This window comes from Brassica napus, chromosome C9 (assembly GCF_020379485.1).
Source record: "Brassica napus cultivar Da-Ae chromosome C9, Da-Ae, whole genome shotgun sequence".
NCBI lineage: Eukaryota > Viridiplantae > Streptophyta > Magnoliopsida > Brassicales > Brassicaceae > Brassica > Brassica napus.
Window position 1 is genome coordinate 3,276,757 of NC_063452.1, and position 21,953 is coordinate 3,298,709.

The window sequence follows — 21,953 nt, forward strand, 5'->3', positions numbered from 1 at the left end:
TTCGGTTAGTAAAATATAACTACCATTCTAAATCCATATTTACTTCGGTTCGGTTCGGTTTATATACCGTCGGTTTTTGGTTTATTCGGTTTTATACCAAAAAACATAATTCTTTATTTTGGGATCATATTATATGAATTTTAGAGTCTTGTTGTCAACACATTCATTTATTAAAAAATATTATAAGTTTAAATAAAAGAACAAAAATAAAAAATGTTTCTATCATCTAATAAAATAATCAAATCTATAATTAAAATCAAATCTCAAAATTTTGATAATAAAAATAAAAAACAAAAAATAAAACAGAAACACGAAGCACAAAAAATAAGTTATTATATTCTTTCATATTTAGCGTTCATCAAAGTCATGTTTCTTCTATTAAACACGAAACTCTATTCGTCTATAGATAATAAAAAAATTGTGAAGAATTTCCACTAATTGTTATCATCAAATTTATAATCTTTATTTCAATTTAGTCAATGCTAAATTAAAGCAAAAAGATCAAAAGAAGACTAAGAAAATAAGAAGCATGTTTGCGATGAATTGTTATTTAATTATAGTTCAAGTGTTTTACAAATCAGGACTATTTTATTACTGTAAAAAATATGGTAATAGTTATTAGCAAAAAAATTAACTTATGATTTTCATACGTTGTTATAAAATATATACATATTTACATGTTTCTATTTTTTTATCGGTTTTATTCGGTTTATTCGGTTTTATCGGTTATATACCGAACCATATCCAAATCCTACGGTTTTTTTAAAATCATATCCATTCGGTTTGTATGGTATATACCAAATCCAAACCATATTATCTATTTCGGTTCGGTTCGGTTCGGTACGGTTCGGTTTTGCCATATTGAACAGCCCTAGTACAAATACAGGTTGTAATTTTTTAAATGTTTTTCAGTTAATATACGGGTATTTAAAATCGTATCAACCGCATATGTTCTCTGCAATGTGTAAAGGTTAAAGAAGAGCATCGTCTATTTACATTTTCGGTTATAGGATCTCTGGACCTCTGGTCTGGCAAGAATAAGGGATCACAAATTCAATATGGGCCAAGCCCACTTAATAAATATTAACACCCAACATTACAGACCAGAACTCCACATGTTCCCATTTTATCAGGATGTTATATTGAAACGAATTTTCTTATATGGTTTCTTTATTGAATTATTGTTACCTTCTTTTTCTTTTTTTTTTCAGCTTATAATTCAGTGAAGCACTTGAGACTTATGAATCACCTCATGATGGCTGCAACCAAAAAAATGCATTTCCAATTTCAAAATGAATGTGCAACGCTATCCCTGAACTATTTACAACTCATTTTTTTACTTAAAAGACGTGGCATGATGAACATGTTGTGAGAGAGATGACGATGACGAATGGAGAAAGAGGCAGACCACGGACATATCGTCCATGGCGATTCCTCGTTTCTTCTTCTTCCAAGCCCGAACCGCTTGCTCAACTAACTTCTTAGCCGCCTTAGGCCGCTCAGTGGTCAAAGAAACGATCTCTATAGCTTCTTGGTTTGAGATCACATCCCATATCTTTTATATTCAAACCAAAAAAGTATTGTTCAATATAACATTTTACCAAAGTAAATAATATGTGGGTTTCTAGATACTTACCCCATCACTAGCCAAGATAATGAAGTGATCTTTAGCAGAGATATGTCTTTGAGTAACTTCAGGGACTGAGACCAATCCATAGTCTTTGATACAATAGTCTCCGAACGCTCTCGACATTGCAAGCCCAGGTGTTTCTGCATCTGGTTGCCACACACGGTGGACTCCAGGCTCATCTTTCAGACAGAAAACCCTCCCTTTGCATCCGAGTATCCGCTCCTTCTCCTCTATTTTAACAGCAAAACAAATACAAGAAATCAAGATTCAAGAGCTTACTATAACAAGAAACATATTTCTTTTTTCCAACTTTAATTTTCTTAGGAGGAGTTGAGAGAACTAACGAGGCAGATTAGGTTTGAAATCGAGTGTGAGCTGAACAGCAACCAAGCTTCCTTCATCAGAAACCGTGGCTAGTACCGCTCGCGAATCGCCTACATTTGATATATAAATAACTTCACCCTATATTCATCAAGAAACCATTGATTAGTGGACATAATAAATAGGTAACTAATGTTTTTTTTGTTTTACCTGTCTGACAATAGTTAGAGCGGTTGTGCCACTGTTGTAAGAATCTATCTTGCGGTGATGTTCAAGCTCTTGATCAACTGATGCACATGTCTTGAGATAGGAATGTTTCCATATGTCAAATCTTGAGAGCTTTTTATTGGAGCCTTCGAGGTCTAGCTCGGGGTCTAATAGTGTGGCTTGAGCAAGACTCTTTTGCCAGTTGCAAAGAAGCGACGAAGGCATTGAGTTTCTTACATGTTTGGCTACATAGTGACCCCATGGTCCATGTCCATCGAATATTCCGCAGAAAATCATGTCTTCTTGGCACCCAAATCCCTGTTTACCAAAGACAAATTGTCAACAGGCTCATCATTGGTTAACCCTGCGTTTTGAAGCTGGAAGATATACCGAACACAGAAAATATACCAATTTTATTGAAAAAAGAAATCAAAAGAAAGGATCGGTATAGGCAAGTGAAATATTTGACCTATAAGTCTATAACCAACCTCTAAAATTTTAAATTAATTTACATAAACATAGATTTTCAACCTTATAAATAATTTTTAATTAAAATCTTTACAAAATTGCATGTAGACTCCAAAATTTCATGGCCGGCCAACCTATAACCGATAACTATGGTATCAACAAGCTCAAAAGGCAGTAAATCGCATAGAGAATATATGAATCTAGTTGCTGTTAAGATGTAACATTAAAAAGAACCAAGCAGTAACTGAAGAGAGCTGTAAGTTGTAGCGTACCTCCCAAACTATTGCACAGTCCTGGTTAACGCCTTTTTCTCCTCGTTTAGAGAAAACAGAGGCCGAGTTATTAGAACCGTCTGCATAAACGTAACCACATGATTTCAGAATCTTCTCCTTCTTCTTGGCATCTCTCGCCATCTCATCAGCAGCTTCCTTAGCGTCGCTAGTTCCATTATTGTTCTTCACTTTCTTGATCGAGAAAGATCGAGCAAACCCACTGAACATCGACGAAAAAAATCCCATTATTTTTATCACACCAGAAGATAACAATCAGCAACTTTCTCGTTTAGCTCAAGATTGATCCTGAATCTGTTGAAAACAAAACAAAAACATAATTTTAGGGAAAAAAATATATAAACAGAGGTCCAATTCCAAAGGGTTTAAAGGAGATAAAATCATAATAAATTATATTGAATAATTGTGGTAGAATATTCATAAGTCTGACATGGAATTCCATCGAAACAAGCTTCTCAGATTATCTTTTGAGATAAAAGTTGGGAATATAAAAATACGAATTTGACTATAAGGGAAATCAAGTTTCTATTTATAGAAACGCACATTTGGAAATATTCTAAGTAAGGAAAAGGAAAACAAGTTGCGAGGTTTCAAGATTCCCTCCTTTGCTTTTCAGGAAAAACTTGCAAGGAAAAGAGAAATCTATAACAGTCTCAGAACTTTGAGCAAGTTGTTGCATTAAAATATATTAAAACTAAACCTAAAAGGCTAAAAGAAGCAAACACAACTAATCTCCGTAGATTTACTCAAAACGGTAGAGCACAGCGCAGCGTTTCTCTTCACCTTCGTTATTTGTCACTGACCAATCAGATTATACTTAGATGTATGAAGGAAAGATATAGATATAAAGAGAGACCTTTGATATGGCTCAGGGACGCCGTTGAGATGACGTAAGCTCGGAGAAGCTGACGTAGCACCCACCGGAGAAGGAGAAGAATTAGCTACAGAACCGAGAGAAGGTTATCAGAATCCATTTATCCTCCAAAGAGAAAGCAACACATTTAATGCAACAACTAAGGTAAGGAAATAGGAATTAAAATTATTGATAAATAAAAGTTAATATTTCTGGTAAGGTGTTCCAATAGTTCTCTTTGTCATTTATCTTATGGCAGGAGAAAGGACAAGGACATGGACGACATTGTCTTTAATTTGGTCTTTTGTGGATGATATAAAATAAGAAAATTCAATAATTACATTTTCTTTAATCATAAAGTCTCCAAGATATTTGTTGTTAACTTGTTATTTAAGTTTACAAATAATTCTGGTTGATTGAAAACAAATTGTAAAATATAGTTTGGGATTCTTAACAGCGACAACTACGAGATATGTTTTTATAAGTTCTTCAGACGTTAAACAATTATTTTGTCAACTATTAAAAATTTGTTACAGAACTTAAATAATTTAAAATGTTGTTGAAATATGGTAGTCATATTTAGGCAATGATAAGAAATTATTGTCAGAAAGAATAAAATGGAAAAAACAATGTATGTGATGAAATGAAAATTGTGGTGTAGGTTAAGCGATGAGTGTGTCCCAATCGTTGCATCAGGAGTCAAACAAAACAGATCCAACAAATAAAGGTCAAATTATCAAATTTATAGATCAAACATTTTTCTGTGCAAACCAGAAAATATAAATAGTTTCTGACTGAATGTATTTATAGCCAAGATAAATAAAATAATCAGTTTTACTATTTATTTACATTATCCGTATAAAAGAATGTCAACAGTTCCTTTGTGGTTATGCAATTTTTTAACGGTCTGATGCTATGCAATTATTATACGAATAATAGCAAAACAATATATAAAATCAAGTTTATTGAGGAATCTAATCACTCAGTCATATATACATGTATATCATAAATATATATGTGAGTGTATATACATGTATGATTAATATTACTTCTTTTGGTATTGCGTCATATAACTAATTATCGTGGTAAGAATATTTCCGTATGTCAAGACATCAATTGATGTAATAATACGTAATACATATGATTAAACTGAAATAGTCAGTTTTCTTAGCAAAAGATATTTCCGTCGATGGCAAAACTAATTTCTGAAATTATATAAAAATCAGTTCAAAAATAAAATTCTGAAATTATAATTTATTCATTATGCAGAACTGACAGTGGAAGTAAATTAGTTTTGTAAATTATGCGTCCATATGTTTCTTAAAAAATGTCATTTTAACATTTTTTTGTTACATAAAAATGTCGTTTTAGAATTTTAACGCAATTTATACTTATTTTCAGCTTAATATTAATTGTAAAATGTAATGATAGTATAAATAAATTATTTATCTCAAATACTATTGGTCAAATAGATATAATTAATGAAAATTTTAATGTATTTTAATCATTTTTTTAATATGCGTAAAAATTTTCTAAGTGGCCCTCTTCATAAAATGGAGGGAGTGTATTTTAAAAATTAGTTTTATGTAAATGTGTTGGTTTTATGTTATTGACTACAAATTTTTACTCCCGACCATCCCGACCAACCAAGATGGGGCTCAAATACTATTGGTCAAATATATATAATTAATGAAAAATTTACTGTATTTTAATCATTTTTTAATATGCATAAAAAATTTCTAAGTGGCCCTCTTCTTAAAACGGAAGGAGTGTATTTTAAAAATTAGTTTTATGTAAATGTGCAGGTTTTACGTTATTGGCTATGAATTTTTACTCCCGGCCAACCAAGATGGGAAGAAAAACATGAAATTGACAGAAATGACTTAACAATAGTGCGCTCTAACTTTTTTAAAAAGGCAGTGCACTGATTGTTATTTGTGGCCCTTGACTCAAATGTTGATAACTAGTTCCATCCTTAGCAAACGCTTGTATTATTCAAATTGGTAATACTAATTGGTAATTAAACGCGTAGTGGGAAACACAACATTTGAGCATGCAAAATAAATATAAAGTATTTAGCAACAAAAGAAAATATATAAAGTACATAGGTCGTCGTTATACACGTTTAACATAAGACTTCTAAAGTATAGATAAACAGGTTTATATACTGCAAGCTATAAACGATTATATAATTATTCTAACATGTGAATGTGGTCCATTTATTGTATAAAAAGAAATGCTTCATAAAGGTGCATGCAGATATAATTAATTGATAGAGATCATTAATTGAGATCCTTTTGTATGTCAGACAAAAAACAATATAAATAATCACTAACCTCACCCAAATAACTCTCGTGAAAAGAAAAAGAATAGTTCACACAAATATCTCGAGTAGTATTATTAATTTTTTGGTCGTTTTTTTTGTAACAGTTGTTTGATCGTTATAATTTTTTTATTTTAACTGAAATACAGCTCATGATAAAGGAATGATTTGTCTGGTTCGATTTATTTGCGCAATACATGGTTATATTCCGGTTTGATCAGCGATATTTTCAGTACTCTTTCTTTTTTTAATAATAGTTGATTACATAAAGATTAAGAAAGTTATATGTAAAAAAAGAAATATTTTAAAGATATAATTTTTAAATCATTTAACCAACTATAAAAAGAACCATAAAATCTAATTAGATGAACAGTTTCCAATAAAATTAAAATTAACTTTAAAACTTCAAAATTTCGTGTAAATATAAACAAAATATTTTTTACTATAAAACATGATCTATATTGAATAGGAGGGAGTAGTATTTACAGCGACTGAACTGGATCGATAACCGTACCGTGTTAGGTCGCAATAGTCAGACGCTCTGCACACGAACCTTCGTGTTTCACATTCCTCGAGAGAAGGGAACAGTTAGTGGGACCCAGATTATGGGGACTGTGTGTGACCCCGTAGTCTTTCGGTGTGATGGGACATAAGAAAACAACAAACACTGTATTGGTTCGTTGGATGAATCCCCAATATGTCGGCAACAATCATGCACACAAATTCTTTAAAAACAAAACTGGTTTCAAATATTTTGGACTTAAGAAACAAAAATATATAAAGATTATGAGTAAATAAGATAGGTTGGATACTTGAAATTCAAACCATAAAAATGGACATTGCCTATTGGGCTGCTTGTAGAATATGAATACCTAACTTTCATTTTTTTAAAGGTTAATCGTCTAGACTCTAGTGTATTTGAAAACAGTAACATACTAAAAAGGGAAAATACTAAAGGATCTTCGAATCTTACCGATTATGTGTAACTAAAACGTTTTAACGTTAGATCTGAATTTAAGAGCCTACGTGGTAATGAGTTATATGAGCTATAATGCATGAACACGTGACGTGCGAAACATAGGCTACCATACCACCAGGAGACTTCTAGTGGGAAGTTACAATTTCGGCAACCGACCTTAATCGAGAACCACATGATGAGTTAGGTCATCACGGGACCTACACGCGACCCGTAGCTATGGATATATAAGTAAGCACACACATAAAAGTTTATATAGACAAAACTCGTTGCAGTATGAAAATGGAAAACTCGAATGTTGCACGATGCTATGACACAAAGAGCCCATCAACTTGGGCATAAGAATCCCATAAATATCAACTAGTGAAACGCAGCTAGTCAGTTAATTAACCTGAGAGAGACGAAAACAAACATACCTGGCTTGATGAGTCCGAGCTCCGTTAATATGTTTCCGCTCCCGGAATAACTTAGATGTATATATGTTGAACCAGAAAGTAACAAGAGCTTTGTTTATGAACAATATATAGAGAGATGGAGAAGAAACCAGGAAGAAGCAAAAGATCTTCAATTCTGGCATTAGGTAAAAAGAGAGAGAAATTTTTGAGGGAACAACGACAAATAAATCTGAAACCACCTGATTGTTGTTGGTTACCGACAAGATTTGGTAATTACCTTGGTCAAAGGGCTTCAATGAGTCAGCAAATGGTCGGTTTTTTTAGCGTATGCTCAAGCTACCATATAAACATACAAGTTCAAAAAAAAAAATCGAAAAATTAGCTTGAAGAATGGGGACTATAGTCTCAATCTGATTGTAAACCTATGCCTAAAATTTCATTTTGTAGCGGTCAACAAAATATGATTCGGCAAGTGCTAAATCGTCACATATATATATAAAGGCTTAAGGGAATCTCTTCTAGAAACACTAACGCTTCACGTGACACTCAACATCAAGATGCTTGAGTTTATGCTTAACCACAGAGTCTATCCACCGTGTGACACACGACTGATCATTTTCATCCCTAAGAATAATTAACTTTAGCTTGTGCAAGGATGAACACCTATTTACAAAATTCACAAAGGCATTGTAATTTGGGAAATTAGCGGCGGCTAAAGCCAACAAGGGGAATCAATAAAAGCCAGAGATTTTTCCACCTCTTGAACAAAAGACTAGTCCTAACAACATCAACAACACGTCACCATCCTCTACAAGCAACCAAACTCCAGAACAGTTACAAAGATGAACAAACTACAATGGCTTTACTCATAATAATCCATGTAATTAATCTCAAATCTCTCCATATTATTCCTTCAGTCTAGAGCATTTCTGACCCATTACAATTTTGCCTTTATAATATCATTTAGAGGTAAATTCACTCCAATTTCTTGATATTTCTTTATTTAAAATAGAGATTGCTACCGGATGTCCAAAAATAATAATAGAAATTGCTATTTTTCTCTATTTATAGAAGAAATAGCAATCTATTATAACTTTATATTTTGAACAATGCTATTACAGAAAAGTAGAAAAAAATTAGCAAAATATATTGGAGATAGTCTTAGTTAATTAGTGTTGTTGTGGATTGTCTATCAAAGGTTTAGGCAGTGTTAATAGATCTTCAAATGTAGCCTTAGTTTAAAGATTGTTAAGATATTGACACTGATACGAAATAAAGTTTGTACAACTATACCTGCATAAAAAAAAAAAAAAGACAACAACAACTATATCTGCATCTCTCGACAAGAAGTAAGAAACATACTCTTGACTATTTAAGATGTGATAAGCAACATACTATGACGACTATCAATGGTCATGGCTCGGGGACAAGAATCCCATCACCATCATACTGCAAAACACCTGACCGGTTTATCGGTTTGCATCTTTCACCCATTAGTATTCTCTTCTTGCATAGCTCCTCATCTCCATTACCCTCGCTGAAGCTTACGCTTCTTTTTCTTCTCCTCGTCTTCAATCTTTGCCCTATGATGAGTATCTTCAGTCCAATTCTTGCGCTTCCCCAAAAACTCTTCTTCTGAAGTAAGTAATGCTTAGGTTTTGTTTTAACAACAGCCATGGTCTTAGCAGCTTCAGTAGTCTCTTTTTCAGAATCATCTCTCTGTTCTCTGTTTTCAACTTTGAGTGTTTTCTTGCGTCTGAAAGCACCGGAAATTACAGAAGTAATCTTCTTAACTGGAAACACCAACCCGGGTCTGATGAAACCTCTCTTTCCTTTCTCGTCTTTCATCTTCTTCTTGTATGTTTTCTTCTGGTTCTTCCTCCTGGTTTTCTCTGGTGTATTAGGTTGTTTGATCTTTTGACACAGTGAAACCCTAAACATGCACGATGTGGATGTGGACACAGGCATTATCCTTGGCAAATCCTTGCTCATCTCAGTGATGATTTGTGGTTTAGGAGAGTTTGATGAGGATACAGATATCGTCATTGATTCAACCAATGATTAAAGAGAAAGTAGTGGTGGTGTTGTGGAAAGAGCTATATGTATTTGTATTAGGAATCAAAGTGATTTTACAAAACGTGGGTTGACTACACGTCTCCTAGTGGGTTACAGGTTAGTGCTAGATCGTGTTTTTTTTTCACTTTTATTTCGAAAAACAAACGCAAAATGCTTTCGGTTCAGATTCGTTTTCCGGTTTTCTTTGGAATATAAAAACCAAACCAGGTTGAATCGGTTTAATTTGGACATCCAACTTCTGTATGTGTGTGTTGTTATGTTCAAAATATCCAAGTAGTCATAAAAATCTTTTTTGTTTCCTTTTTGTCTCCTTGATTTAACTCTTTACAGAAACTGGTGAAAACATGTTCACTTGCCTAAACTCAATCTGCGTTTTCCATCTCTGGTTACTCGCTGCTGCTGCGGCTGTGAAGTCACGGTGTTAGGAGTTCTCTTACTTGGTGCTGGGATCAGAGATGGAATCAAACTTCTGCCACAAGAAAACACAAAGGCTTCTCATCAAACCAATAAAAAACTATTGCAAATACTTTAATTAAACTTTAGAGATATTATTATTACCTGGTTTCTGAGGGTTTGGTAGTTCTTGTCTGAACTTTCTTCGGCTTAGAGTTTGCTGAACTTTGTTTATTAGAAACTCTAGGCTCATTCACTTGAACGTTCAATCGCCACAACAAATCAGAATCTGAGCAGTCACTTGCTACGCCTTCATCAGATTCGTTATCTGTAATACTCTGCACTTCGAAATCTTGTTTGTCTGTCCACTCCCCTGACTTAGATTCTCTATCCTCTTCATTCGCGTTGAGTGATTGCCTCCGCCTCATTAACTCATGGAGGTCTAAGGTGTGTCTTCTTGAAGATGCGGTATCGCTAAAAGGCTGCCTAAGGTTGCTTAGTGCGTTTCCAATGGTAGGAAGCCTGGGTCGCACGGAAGGTGTTTCAAGTGATCTTCTTCTTGATACTCTCTCAGGGTTGTGTGGTAGAGAGGTTGGTTCTGCATCATTACCATTTCCTTTTCTTGCTAGAGCCATTTTAAGATTAATAATCTGAGAAATCCCCACAGAACATTATCAGATTAGTGATAGGATTAGGATACAACAAATTAGTATATGCAGGAGAATCAAAGTATGGTTTAAGAACCTGCTCCTTAAGCTCCTTGACCTCTGAGTTATCTTTGTTCACACGAGCAGCGCCTAGCTCAACATTCCCCACTCGTTCAGCAAACTTCAGAGTGCTAATAGCTTCTCCAAGAGTATCAGCTTCTGGACTAATGTGTACAAACATAAGCGTCTTGGCTGATCCACCTGACAACATACAAAAGACAAGTTGAAAAAAAATGCTTTGTATAAGATTTTTTTTTTTTTTTGGAATACTTTCGGGCCAAAATCCGTATCTCCCAGACCCGAAACCACAGCGTGTAATATTAGTTTCGTCCCAACGGTCACTCGAATCTGAGACCTCTGACACAATGGCCAGGATAATTTCCAGTGGAGCTAACGATCTTTGGTGCTTGGTATAAGATTTGAGTGCGAGTATCTACACATATACAACGAGTGATGAGGGGTTTTGAGAATTTTACCGAGGGAGTCCTGAAGCAGCTGAGTGAGTTTACTATTCCTGTAAGGCACATGGGAAGTCTTCTGAGAAAGCGAAGAGATCACATCGCCAAGAGCCGAGAGTGACTTATTGATGTGTTGAGCCTCCTTCAGCCTGTCTCCAGTCACCTCTGACTTGTCCACTCTCTCGCTTCCTGCAAGATCAACCAGATGCATGGAACCATGGATGATAGTTCCAGACGTGAGGTCTCTGCCTTGAACATGAACAGTCACACAGCTGTGAGATCTACTACTCCTGTCATTCATAGCTGTTGAGCTCACTGCACGGTTCATTTGTCCTAGATCCATCAACTGTATAACGTCATCCGTCGATGAGACAGGCATTAGACTTGCTTCCGGAACGTTAATTCCATTTTGAGAGTTGTTTCTGATCTCCAACGTAATCAAGAGTTAAGGATTAAACAAAATCAATGTATCTTATAGTTCTTGAAAGATGAGGACAGAGTAAAAAAAAAATTGTTAGTCCAAAGGATATCTTTTAGTTTGGCCATCGGTGGCAAGTAGATCTCTGACTTGCTCGTTGTAAATTTCAAGCATCTGAACCGAGATTTGGTAGCTGGTTGTGTCTTTTCTTTGGTTTGATAGAAGAAACAGATCAGCCAGTGCCCTGTAGTTCACACCTAGGCTTTCTTCAGTCATTTCCTTAGGCCCTGTCTAGAGTAGATAGGCAAATTATAAATTGAAAATTTGGTATTGTGTAAAGTAAACTACATCAATTAGAATATAAGACATTTTATAGAAAATTTGATGTTCCAAAATATAAAATGTTTTACTACTTTTAAGGTAATTTTAACTTTATTAAAAATTAAATAACCAAATAATATTTTACTAAGTCCCTTTTTTTAATTCTTGTGTTTTTAACCAAAATATGAAACCGAGGGAGTAGCAGTTTTTACCATGGTAAAAGTTTTCCCGGACCCGGTTTGGCCGTAAGCAAAGATGCAGACATTGTAGCCATCAAGAACCGACCGTACCAAAGGCTGCATGTCTGAAAACACTTCCTCTGAGGAACAAAGAAGTCACACACTAATGTTAACCAAAGAGAAATAGAATCAAAGAAACATAACAGGGACATGGAAAATCAAAGCCTTAAATAACCTTGTGTTGCAGAAGGACCAAAGACTTTGTTGAACATGAATGGTTTGTGACCTTCTTTCCCATACTTTGATGGCACTCTGATCGTGATAGTCCCTTCGTCTATGTGTTCCACGGTACTCAAAGCGGTTGGTTCCCCAGGCAAGAATGGCCTAACCCGACAGTACACTCGTATATTCCCTAATAATTACCAAGTGTGAGGTCTCTAAGCATGACACAAGTGATTTTTTTTTTCTGTGATGATAGATACCTTTTAGGTCCTGCACTAGGTTGTACAATTTGCGGTTTTCTTCAAGAACCCTTTTGTATCCCGTAGCCGCGTGAGCTAAACCGTTTACATGATTGCCTGTGTAACAAAACCCAAAACGATGACACATTATACTTTCACTGATTAAACATTGAGGTCTGAACAAGCACATAGCAAGAATATGGTCTGAGTTGACTACCTAGGTGAAAGAAGTCTTCTTGATACTTCTTCTGTAGTAATTGCATTCCAGCTTTGGTATTGTTTAAAGTTTGCTTCAACTCCTGCATGCATTTAAACAAAGCTCAACCTCTGTATAACTTGTGATTGCTTTGCTGAGAATAGAAGATACAAAAAGCAACCATTCTCACAATATGGTGTTAATTGAAGCTACCTGGATGTGCTTTTGTTGATTTAGAAGAATCTCTTGTTCTTCGTAGTGCTCAGTATTTATCCTTTGAATCTTTTCTTCTACTACCTTTGATGGACTGTTTTCTTCTGCTTCCTCTTGTTGTCTTACCTCACACTGCTGCTCAGACGGTACCACTGTCTCCTCGCAGGATGAAACATCTTCTGGAATAGTCTTTGAACTTGATTTCATCTGGACAAAAAAAAATTGAAAGCAAGCATTTTAATATCTACTAGCCAGATCAAAACCTTTGACTGACTGAACTTTTTCGCTTCTAAGAAAATGACATCATGATTGAACTCACCATTTCATTGTGGATTGACAACCGCTGCTGTACTTCTTCCATTACTTTGTTCAACACAGACTCTACAACCTGAGGAGGTTAAAGAAATAAATAAATCAGATTTCTCAATAAGAATTTGGGGAATTGGTGACTACTAGTCTTGCCAACGATTGTAGATACATAGACCTTAGTTTTTAATATATCCTAAGAACCTTAAAAAGATCAATGCCAATATAAAAATAAAAAAAATCATTCAGCAAAGGCAAACAGAATTCTTACACTAGGAATATCTTCAGGCTTTTTGTCTGATATAAATGATCGAACAAGCACGTTAATAGATCTAGGATCTCCCTGCAAAGTAAAAACAGATATACTTTCATCAACAACCACCACATGTCATAGCAACAAAACATTTTCACTTTTTCACTTACTTGCCCAACATCAGAACACAGAGGTTGATCAGTTCTTGACATGGAACTCATGAACGGCTCAGAACTTTTCCTCAGAAAAGGTTTCCTCGATCCAAAATTATTCTTCATGTTGGAACCATACCTAAACGGACCAGTTCCACCATTCAGTTTCCACTCGTTGTAAGACTTAAGTGCAAGTATGCAGTTCACTATCCTAATAGACTTTCCTCCCTGAAAAAAAAAACATATGTTCCAAAAATCAATAATCGAAAAGGTACACTTGTATAAGTCTCTACTTTTTTAATACCTTCTCCATGTCAGAAGCTTCAAAAGATGGCAAACCCATTTCCTCAACAGCAACTAAAAAGTTCCTAATGTTTTCAAAGTACTGAAAAGCAGAGAGTGCAGCTCCATCTGCAACATCATCCGGTGCTTCAACAACCTGTAAAATAAAAAGATGTTGATTCTCTACATATAAGTCAATACAATGTTTCATTTAACTTGTCTATGTTGTTTGATACTTTATTTTCTGCCAAAACTATTCTAATTTAATAAATAAACCGGTTAATAATTCAAAATCGGTGGAACAGAATCAACATAAATCATAGCTTATGGAGAACTCCAAGCAAGCTTGTCCGCAATTGTTTAACTATATAACACCATGAACAAACTAAAGATTAAACGGTTTAATTGCTGTGACAAAACTAATATTACATGTTGTGGTTTCGGGCCAGGTAGATTATGGGGCCTGGTGGTATTCAAGAAAAAAAAAACAAAGTGTGAAGAAATGTAGAGATACCTTTGAGACTGAGCCAGGATTAACTTTGTTAAGAACATTACAAAGAACGATCCCACTTCGCAACCCAAGCCTAAAATCTTCTTCAGAAGGTTCGGCGGGGAAGTCTCTACCGCTAGAAACTCCGAGCGTTTCTCTAAGCCATGCAGCAGCTTCGTATCTTCGTAAAGCTACGTACCAAATATATAAAGCTTAAAATCGATCGAGAACCAATCGAATATGTTTTACATGATACGCAATTTCATCGTGGTAAATTCAAAATCAACACACGAAGGGGTACATAAGATCGGGGGAGAGAAACTCACAAGATTCTTCGAGTTTCCGGGGTAATAGCGATCCGGCGTCGTTTGATCGGGTACTATAATGTTGAAGAACTTCTTCAACAATGGATACTAGGGAGAAGGAAAAATCATTCGACTCCATCCTGAGAATTTTCGCGAAATTGTTAAGGATTAGAGAATCTCTCTCTCTGTGTGAGGAAGAAGACGATAGGGAGAAGTTTGCGGTTTGTATTATAAAGGATCGCAAAGGAAGAAGAGATATGTCTTTTGAAATGAATATTTTCGCTCACTTTCTTGCTAAACACTTTCTATGGATTAAACAAAATAAATTAAATTAATATTTAGATTCTAGCGGAGGGGGTGAAAGAGGCGCAATACGCTCCGAACCTATCCCCCTAACCTTCCAGTTTAGGTTCGTTTTCTTTCTTTCTTGGCTAATATTATTTGTTTCTTTTTTTATGACGAGTTGCTAACTTGCTAGTTGCTACTATGGTTGTGTGACTGGGGATTAATCTTTGAAGGCTTTAAGGACTTTAAAATAATTTAAAGTTTCTAAAGCCAATAATTTTACCGGTCACATTTTGGCTTTTTTTAAATCTCTCAAAATTCTTAGAAACACTCAAAGTCTAACTTGTTTTCTTGTGTTCATGTTTGCTTACTTTAAAAAGAAACAAAACTTGAGGTTTTAGAATATATTTTTGTTTTTCAAAAGTTACAGCCACTAAAATAACGGCCACATTTTTCTAAAGCCAATATTTTAAAAGTTTTAACAGCCAAGTCCTAAACAATCAGAGCGTATATGTTCTACTTTTTTTTTTTTTAAGTTTATGCTTGGGACTGTCTGATTATAAAATATTTCTTCAATTGTTGAAAGATAAATATTTTGTAGAAAACTGTTATCTCTAATATTTGTATTTTATGTTTTCAATACATTTGATACGCGTTAATAATGGTTAACTGTAAGTTTTAATAAACTTAATTGTATTACTGAATTATTATTAGTTTAAAATTATTCTAAATAGTTGATATATTTTTAATATGTATAAACACTCATTTTTAGAAAATTATGGAATATTTTCCAATATATTTATACTATATCATTTTATTATAACTTTTTAGTGATTTGATTAATAAGAAAAATATTTTGTTACTATATTATCGATTATTTTGAGGTGGAAGTTTTATAAATCAATAATTTCTTGTTGAAATTTGGATGCATTTTCACTAAATTCTGAACATAAGATGAAAACTTATTATAACCTTAACCGTTTGCCTGTTTTTCAAACCGGAGCTTCGGACCTGGTCCAAAAAAGGGCGCGCATGTTACGAAATTCCGATCAACGTGGTTGGGAAATCGTAATTAAATTATTATCGATGGTTTAGCTTAATTAAATGATTAAATGAAATGCTCGGGCCGGAATTTGAATGGGCCCACTTTTAAAAAGCAGCCCATAAACATGCTGGCTAAAGTGAGGAATGCGCACGTAAAGTTCAGATCAAAAAGCACACATCAATTTCTGAACATCCACATTTTCTCTTCTTTCACCTTTTAGAACAGAGATTAGCTTTGGCACTAACTACATCCCCCACAAATCGTCAAAACTTGAACTGTTTTCATGATCTTCAATCTTATAACAATTATTTTGTTGTAGATTTTTAGCTGGTCGGAATATTAATATCTAGAACTAAACTTTATGTTGTATATAAGTTCCAGCCTTTAGAAAGATTATGTGTCAAATGAAATAACCCTATTAAATTAATCGTATTATCATCTGCCCTTATCGAAAAATCAACTTTAGAATGTATAAGTATCAACTTTTAGAAGTGAGCATGACCCTTTGCCGAACACACCAACCTGTAAAAGTATAGCTTTGCTTAGATATATGGTTCTTTTTATATTATAAAACGCTACATCATAAATGAATGTATTAATCTGTATGTATGTTACGACGTGGTGTGTATTCGTTTAGGTGGTCCAGTTCAGTGGATCCTAATAATTAAATGGATTATTGCTTCTTAAATGGGACCGACGTTCTTCATAATTTTGTAACATTAATATGATAATATCCATAAGTGCCTAGTTTTTATAAGAGGGACAGTTATTTGCTTTTGTTTAGGGAGCTTAATTAATAAATTTGTATGAACTGTCAAATGTCAAGTGGACTAAATCATTTCATATTGCTTCCTAATTAGTAAGAAACACAGACCAAACATCACTTTCAGTTGTTTTCTTTTCACACTAATTCTACTGTCAACAAAATGTATTGATATTATGCAGAGATCAATCCAAGTGATGATGCATCGATGATACTATAAAGTTCAGACATATATAGAACGGAGTTTAGGTTATTAGTCCAACAACCCCTTCTTAAAATGTGAAATAAAACGAACTAAACTGATATGAGATCATCATTGTATGTGTATAACTGTCTGACCAAAAATAGATAATAACAATTATGCTTAACAGTTGACATATTTAATAGATAATTAAGACCGTCGACGGAACACGACAAAAGAAGTTCCATAAGTATGATTTGATGTACTTGAAAAATACTTTTGATTTGTGAAGGCTTTTGAGAGGGGTCCTCCAGTGTATATCCTTTGCTTTGGGATTGGAACATCTAAAGTGGCAAAAAAGGTCTCCTGTTTCTCCCGACCTGAACACTATGGTTGTGAATAGATGTTATGGTATAACACTGTCAAATCATAACACTGATTATTGTTGTGATAGCAACTAAGTAGTATAATATTTATTTTTGGATTGTAAGTTTGGGGTTTTACTCTAGTTAGGAAAAAATTATAAAACACGCAAGTTTTAAGATGTAGTCCACCATCCCCACAGCCTTTTAAAGTTGATTGGATGGAACATTACTGTATAGTTTCTTCACTGTTCACACCCAAAATCGTGATTAAACATTCGGAAACAATGTAGGATTTTCGTGAAGGTTGGTTATTTTATCTTAATATATATTGTCTGCACATTACTAATCTGCATAGACAATTATATTAAGAAAAAATGAAAATAAAAGAGGAAATGTTATGATTTAATTATTAGTTTTAATAGTTTCCTAAGAAACACGAATGGAAGATATATTAGACAATACATACAATAGATAAAGTTTAGGAATGTACTGCACCTTTTGTAGTTTTGTTTATCTTTTTTTTTTTTTTGGAACAACGTAGTTTTGTTTCTCCATTTTCTCAAAAAAGGTGATTTTTAAGCATATATATAAAACTAAAAACGTCCTAAACAGATGATGCATGAAGCACTTTCGAATCCAGAAAAAAAAACTGAGACATTAGGCCAAGACACTAACCTTCTTCCATGTACTGTATATGATCTCTAACCCTATACAATTGTCTAAGTGTCTCTTTTCTTTTGAATAACGTTTGGTGGGAAGATTTAGTGGAAGTTTCAATGCAAATACGTACGTCTGTTATGTCCTTAAAGTGCATTTATATGTTCGATCCATTGTCCTCTTTCACGTTACCGAGCATTTATATGTTCGATCCATTGTTCGACCCTGTGTACAAGAAAGCATGTGCTTCAGGCCATGCTTAAAATATCTTAAATTTCGGTCTTCTTTTCAACAAAATCCTCGGTAGATTAGTTGGTTTATGGTTAGCATTGGTATGTTATTGTGATGCTGAGATCAAGCATGGTCAACTTTGTTTTCCATTTTCTTTATATGTAATAAGCCCCCTTTATTTTGCTTCCAGTTCAGAGCTGTTGAGGGTCAGGCCTGGTCTTTCAGGTAAATTATCACTTCAAGATATCAACAAAGGCAGCAAGAGCACTAGTAGTTTCATGATTAAGTGTGTGATGTCACTCCTTTTTATTCTCTGATGATTTCATCATTCTCTTAATTGAATGCTTCACTTTTAACCTCGAGAGATTTGTTTTTGGTTTGCAACCAAACACTTAAATGGCCTATAGCATTCGGCCCATATGTACAACACAACGAATTTTGCCATCTCAAGCCTGTTTCAGTAGTAAAATGTTGTAAACCATCCCACATCGCCTACACATACAAAACTTAACAAGCGGAGCAGAGTATAAGAAGGGAAGTAGACAGAACGAGCAAATCACTTACCTGGACGGGGTCGACTCTTGATCAATAAGATGAGTGGCCTAGGCTAGTGATCTCCATTGCACTAAGGAGAGGCGCTTAGCCTAAGGTCTCCCCAAGTGGGAGAGCCTGCGTCATTATTTGTGGCAGAGGGAGCCTGCGTCCGCGCGGCTCCTACCATACGTTGAGTCTTTGAACCTTTTAGTGTTTTCATAACTTTTAAAACCTTATATTTTTTTGTTATATTTCTTGTTTAAATAAATTACAAAACATTGTTGTATTAAGATAGAACTGAAATTTCGACGACAGTTACAGAGATATGATAACAAAAAAGACGTTAATAATAAATGGTAGGTCAAGCTATATTAATTGTCCCACATCGGAGATGTAAATCGAGTAGGATGGATTTGGTGACTATAAAAGAGAGACGCAGTCGTTTGTTGAAAGTCATCTTTGCGCTTGGGGCAATGACGCAGCTAATGAGGTACTAACCGAGGCGCGTCTATTGCTGGTTGAAAACTATTTCCAAACCCCCTCTTAGGCCTTAAGCTTGGCTATGGCCTTCGAGAATTTCTGGAAGGGCTCCCTTCGGGGTAAAGCCCTACAATCTTTGAGTTCAAGTTTTGATTCTTGTTTGCTTTCGTAGAAAAGCACTTTGTCTAAATTAGTATATGTTCATATTGTACTAGCAGAAATTCAATACAAACACTAAACCATGTGAAGCCAGAACGAAGCAACACCGAGTCTTAAGAACAGAACTCAGTGCTAATAACCGATCATAAACATGACGTTTACCGGAATGTTTCAACTTTTCTCTGTTTATGCTGAGAGAAACTGTTTTTCAATATTCCGGTAAAATCCTGTCAAAGACGAGAATCATTAGAGCAAATCGAGTAATCCAGGAATGTAACAAAAATGCTAAAACACTTAGTTGGGCTTACAGCAGCCGCATGCGTATAACAGTTTGAAGCTTTTGAGCGAGTGACATGTGATAGTAACCAGTCCCACATCGCTTACACATAAAACAAATAACACGCGGAGCAGAGAAGTTATGTTCTCTCCCTATATAAATCGTCATCAAGCATCATAGAGCTGAAAACCCCCTGAACGAACTCGCTCTGTTTCAACTTTTCTCTGTGATCCTCTTCTGAAAGCAACGTCTTCTCAACATTCCTGTAAAAAATCCAGTCAAAGACAAAGGACTAGTCAAGATAGCTATGCAATGAGAATTATCCAGATCTATTGTGAGAAAGCAAAATACCGTTCAGGCAAACTCTGACCCAATGTTTTCTTGGCAGTAGAACCTGTTTCTTCTCCACATAGACTTGACTCAGAAATGAAGAGTTCAACAGCCGCCATTGGAGAAATGAATGAAGACAGGGTCAGCAGCTATTATACTAGACGAGGAAGATGATACAACAACACGTGATGATCCTTGGAACAAGCTCTGAAATTTTCCATCAGGAAACTCTCTCTTCAAGATTGATAGCATTGACTGAGCCCCACCTCTTCTTGCTTTCCTTTTCCGTGTCGTCACGTAATATTATCGTTAAGGAATGAATGAAACAAGATTCATTTGAAGAATCACATAAAGTTCTCTTAAAGTCGCCATTAGTAAATAATATAACTAAAGTGGTAGGAGGGAAGATTAAAAAGGATATCTTGAACATATTAGCATGTTGAAGGGTTATATGAGCAACCATATCAGAGCTCACTTTCACCGCACATACGGGGCATACCTACAAGGAGTGAAAAAATGTTAATCTACATGATTCAGACACAAGGTAAGAAACGTATACAACGCGGAATCAAACCGAGTGGCAATGCCAATCATGTCCCTACACATCTCACTATACTACTTTCACTTCCCTATTATATATATATATATATACAAGATGAGTAACTAACTAACTACTATACAGTGAACAGTCGTGTGTTATATTCTTGCGTGTTACAATATATATATATATATATATATGGCGACAAATATGAACAAAATATGTACTGAAGGATGGTAACAGTAGCAGAGTAACATTTTTATAACCTTTGCTGGAAAATATATCTTAGGTTGAATACCAAGCTTTTTTGGTCAAACAAGAGAATCAAAGATTCCAACTTTTTGAAAAGTTCATCATACCCAAAACCCAAAATCTTCGCAATGAACTAGCACACACGCTTAGTCAATAAAGCCCTACATAACTCAAATACTACAAAGACAGATACTTTTTTTTTCTCAAAAAAACGAATAAATACAAAATGAGGAAAAGTAACATTTGAAGCAGGTGAACTTCGCCACGCAAGAGAGTTTTCACTGTTTCAAAGATTTTTAAATTCAACTTCTTAGCAGAAGATTGTTAGTACCTTGAGCTAAATCTTATATTTGAGCAAATAGTTGAGATGCGATGTTTATTTAGCATATGATTGTTGTTACCTTGAGCTTAAATTGTGTCTATGGAAAGCCCAGAGTAAACGAGATGAAGCAGTTGGGCCTATTGGCTTAGAGGCTTTCTGCAGCTAGATCTTCAGAAGATTTTAGCAAAGACATTCTTTAATGGTCCGTCCTAAGATTTTAGAATTTTTAAACAATTTATTAAAAAATTAAACAATTTGGGATCTCTCTTTATATATATCTATTCAAAAAACAAAACTGAGGGTCCAAATCTAATGTTTCTCTTGGATGTGTCTAGAACCAGTTATGCGTTCAGATAAGTCTTGACTTGATGAGATCTCTTAAACACCTATAGTTTCTTTTGGTAACATTAACAAAGCAACATAGCTATTTGAGCTTTATCCTATGTGTGTTTGTAACAGCGGTCTCTTGCTACTGGTCTCCAACAACAGGAGGTATGAAACTATTAGTCTTTGAAGGGGCAAAGAAAAACAAACGAAATTGTAACAACATTTAATTTTTATTATATCGCATTTAATACAATAAGCAGTTCAATAGTTTAAAGGATATTTTAAAGTATCGGATCACCTTTTTTAGAGAAAAGATGAGTCTATTTATTTTGGCAACAACAATGCTTAGGTTCTTTAGGAGAACGAGAAGCAGTCTCCACGACCTGTGTAGGCTACTAGGCGTGGATTCAGAATTCAGACCTGACGAAGATGACTTTGGAGATTTTGTTCGACTCTTATCAGCAATATATACTTGCGTTTCTTAATTAGTTATCAACAAGCAAGTGCTTATTATTTACACTTCCTTATGTGTTC

At 34.7% G+C, this 21,953-nt stretch overlaps 3 protein-coding genes, 2 non-coding genes and 1 pseudogene across 5 annotated transcripts; 2 read left to right on the forward strand and 4 right to left on the reverse strand.

Moving 5' to 3' along the window:
• Positions 1 to 1,253: 1,253 nt before the first annotated feature.
• On the reverse strand, positions 1,254 to 4,051 carry LOC111212642 (probable protein phosphatase 2C 73). Its single transcript, XM_022714216.2, has 6 exons — positions 3,773 to 4,051; positions 2,899 to 3,210; positions 2,162 to 2,476; positions 1,975 to 2,092; positions 1,637 to 1,860; positions 1,254 to 1,555 (listed from the first exon to the last, which is right to left on the reverse strand). The coding sequence occupies exons 2-6, from the start codon at positions 3,142 to 3,144 to the stop codon at positions 1,337 to 1,339; spliced, it is 1,122 nt and encodes a 373-aa protein (XP_022569937.1). The 5' UTR covers positions 3,145 to 3,210; positions 3,773 to 4,051; the 3' UTR covers positions 1,254 to 1,336.
• Positions 4,052 to 6,708: 2,657 nt separating this feature from the next.
• On the reverse strand, positions 6,709 to 9,523 carry LOC111212638. Its single transcript, XM_048769714.1, has 2 exons — positions 7,741 to 9,523; positions 6,709 to 7,638 (listed from the first exon to the last, which is right to left on the reverse strand). Exon 1 carries the CDS (start codon positions 9,507 to 9,509, stop codon positions 8,877 to 8,879), a length of 633 nt encoding a protein of 210 aa, XP_048625671.1. The 5' UTR covers positions 9,510 to 9,523; the 3' UTR covers positions 6,709 to 7,638; positions 7,741 to 8,876.
• A 148-nt stretch (positions 9,524 to 9,671) lies between these two features.
• On the reverse strand, positions 9,672 to 16,385 carry LOC111212641 (kinesin-like protein KIN-14G). The gene is made up of 16 exons (XM_022714215.2): positions 14,695 to 16,385; positions 14,393 to 14,559; positions 13,901 to 14,035; positions 13,615 to 13,824; positions 13,463 to 13,534; positions 13,205 to 13,273; positions 12,886 to 13,092; positions 12,694 to 12,775; positions 12,498 to 12,593; positions 12,251 to 12,427; positions 12,049 to 12,155; positions 11,628 to 11,806; positions 11,116 to 11,531; positions 10,677 to 10,840; positions 10,098 to 10,582; positions 9,672 to 10,008 (listed from the first exon to the last, which is right to left on the reverse strand). Exons 1-16 carry the CDS (start codon positions 14,810 to 14,812, stop codon positions 9,888 to 9,890), a joined length of 2,805 nt encoding a protein of 934 aa, XP_022569936.2. The 5' UTR covers positions 14,813 to 16,385; the 3' UTR covers positions 9,672 to 9,887.
• A 1,688-nt stretch (positions 16,386 to 18,073) lies between these two features.
• LOC111212643 lies at positions 18,074 to 20,283 on the reverse strand (annotated as a pseudogene).
• LOC125593520 lies at positions 18,757 to 18,918 on the forward strand. Its single transcript, XR_007329424.1, has one exon. It is a non-coding gene; the product is annotated as a U1 spliceosomal RNA (small nuclear RNA).
• Positions 19,190 to 19,341, forward strand: LOC125593710. Its single transcript, XR_007329608.1, has one exon. It is a non-coding gene; the product is annotated as a U4 spliceosomal RNA (small nuclear RNA).
• Positions 20,284 to 21,953: the final 1,670 nt, after the last annotated feature.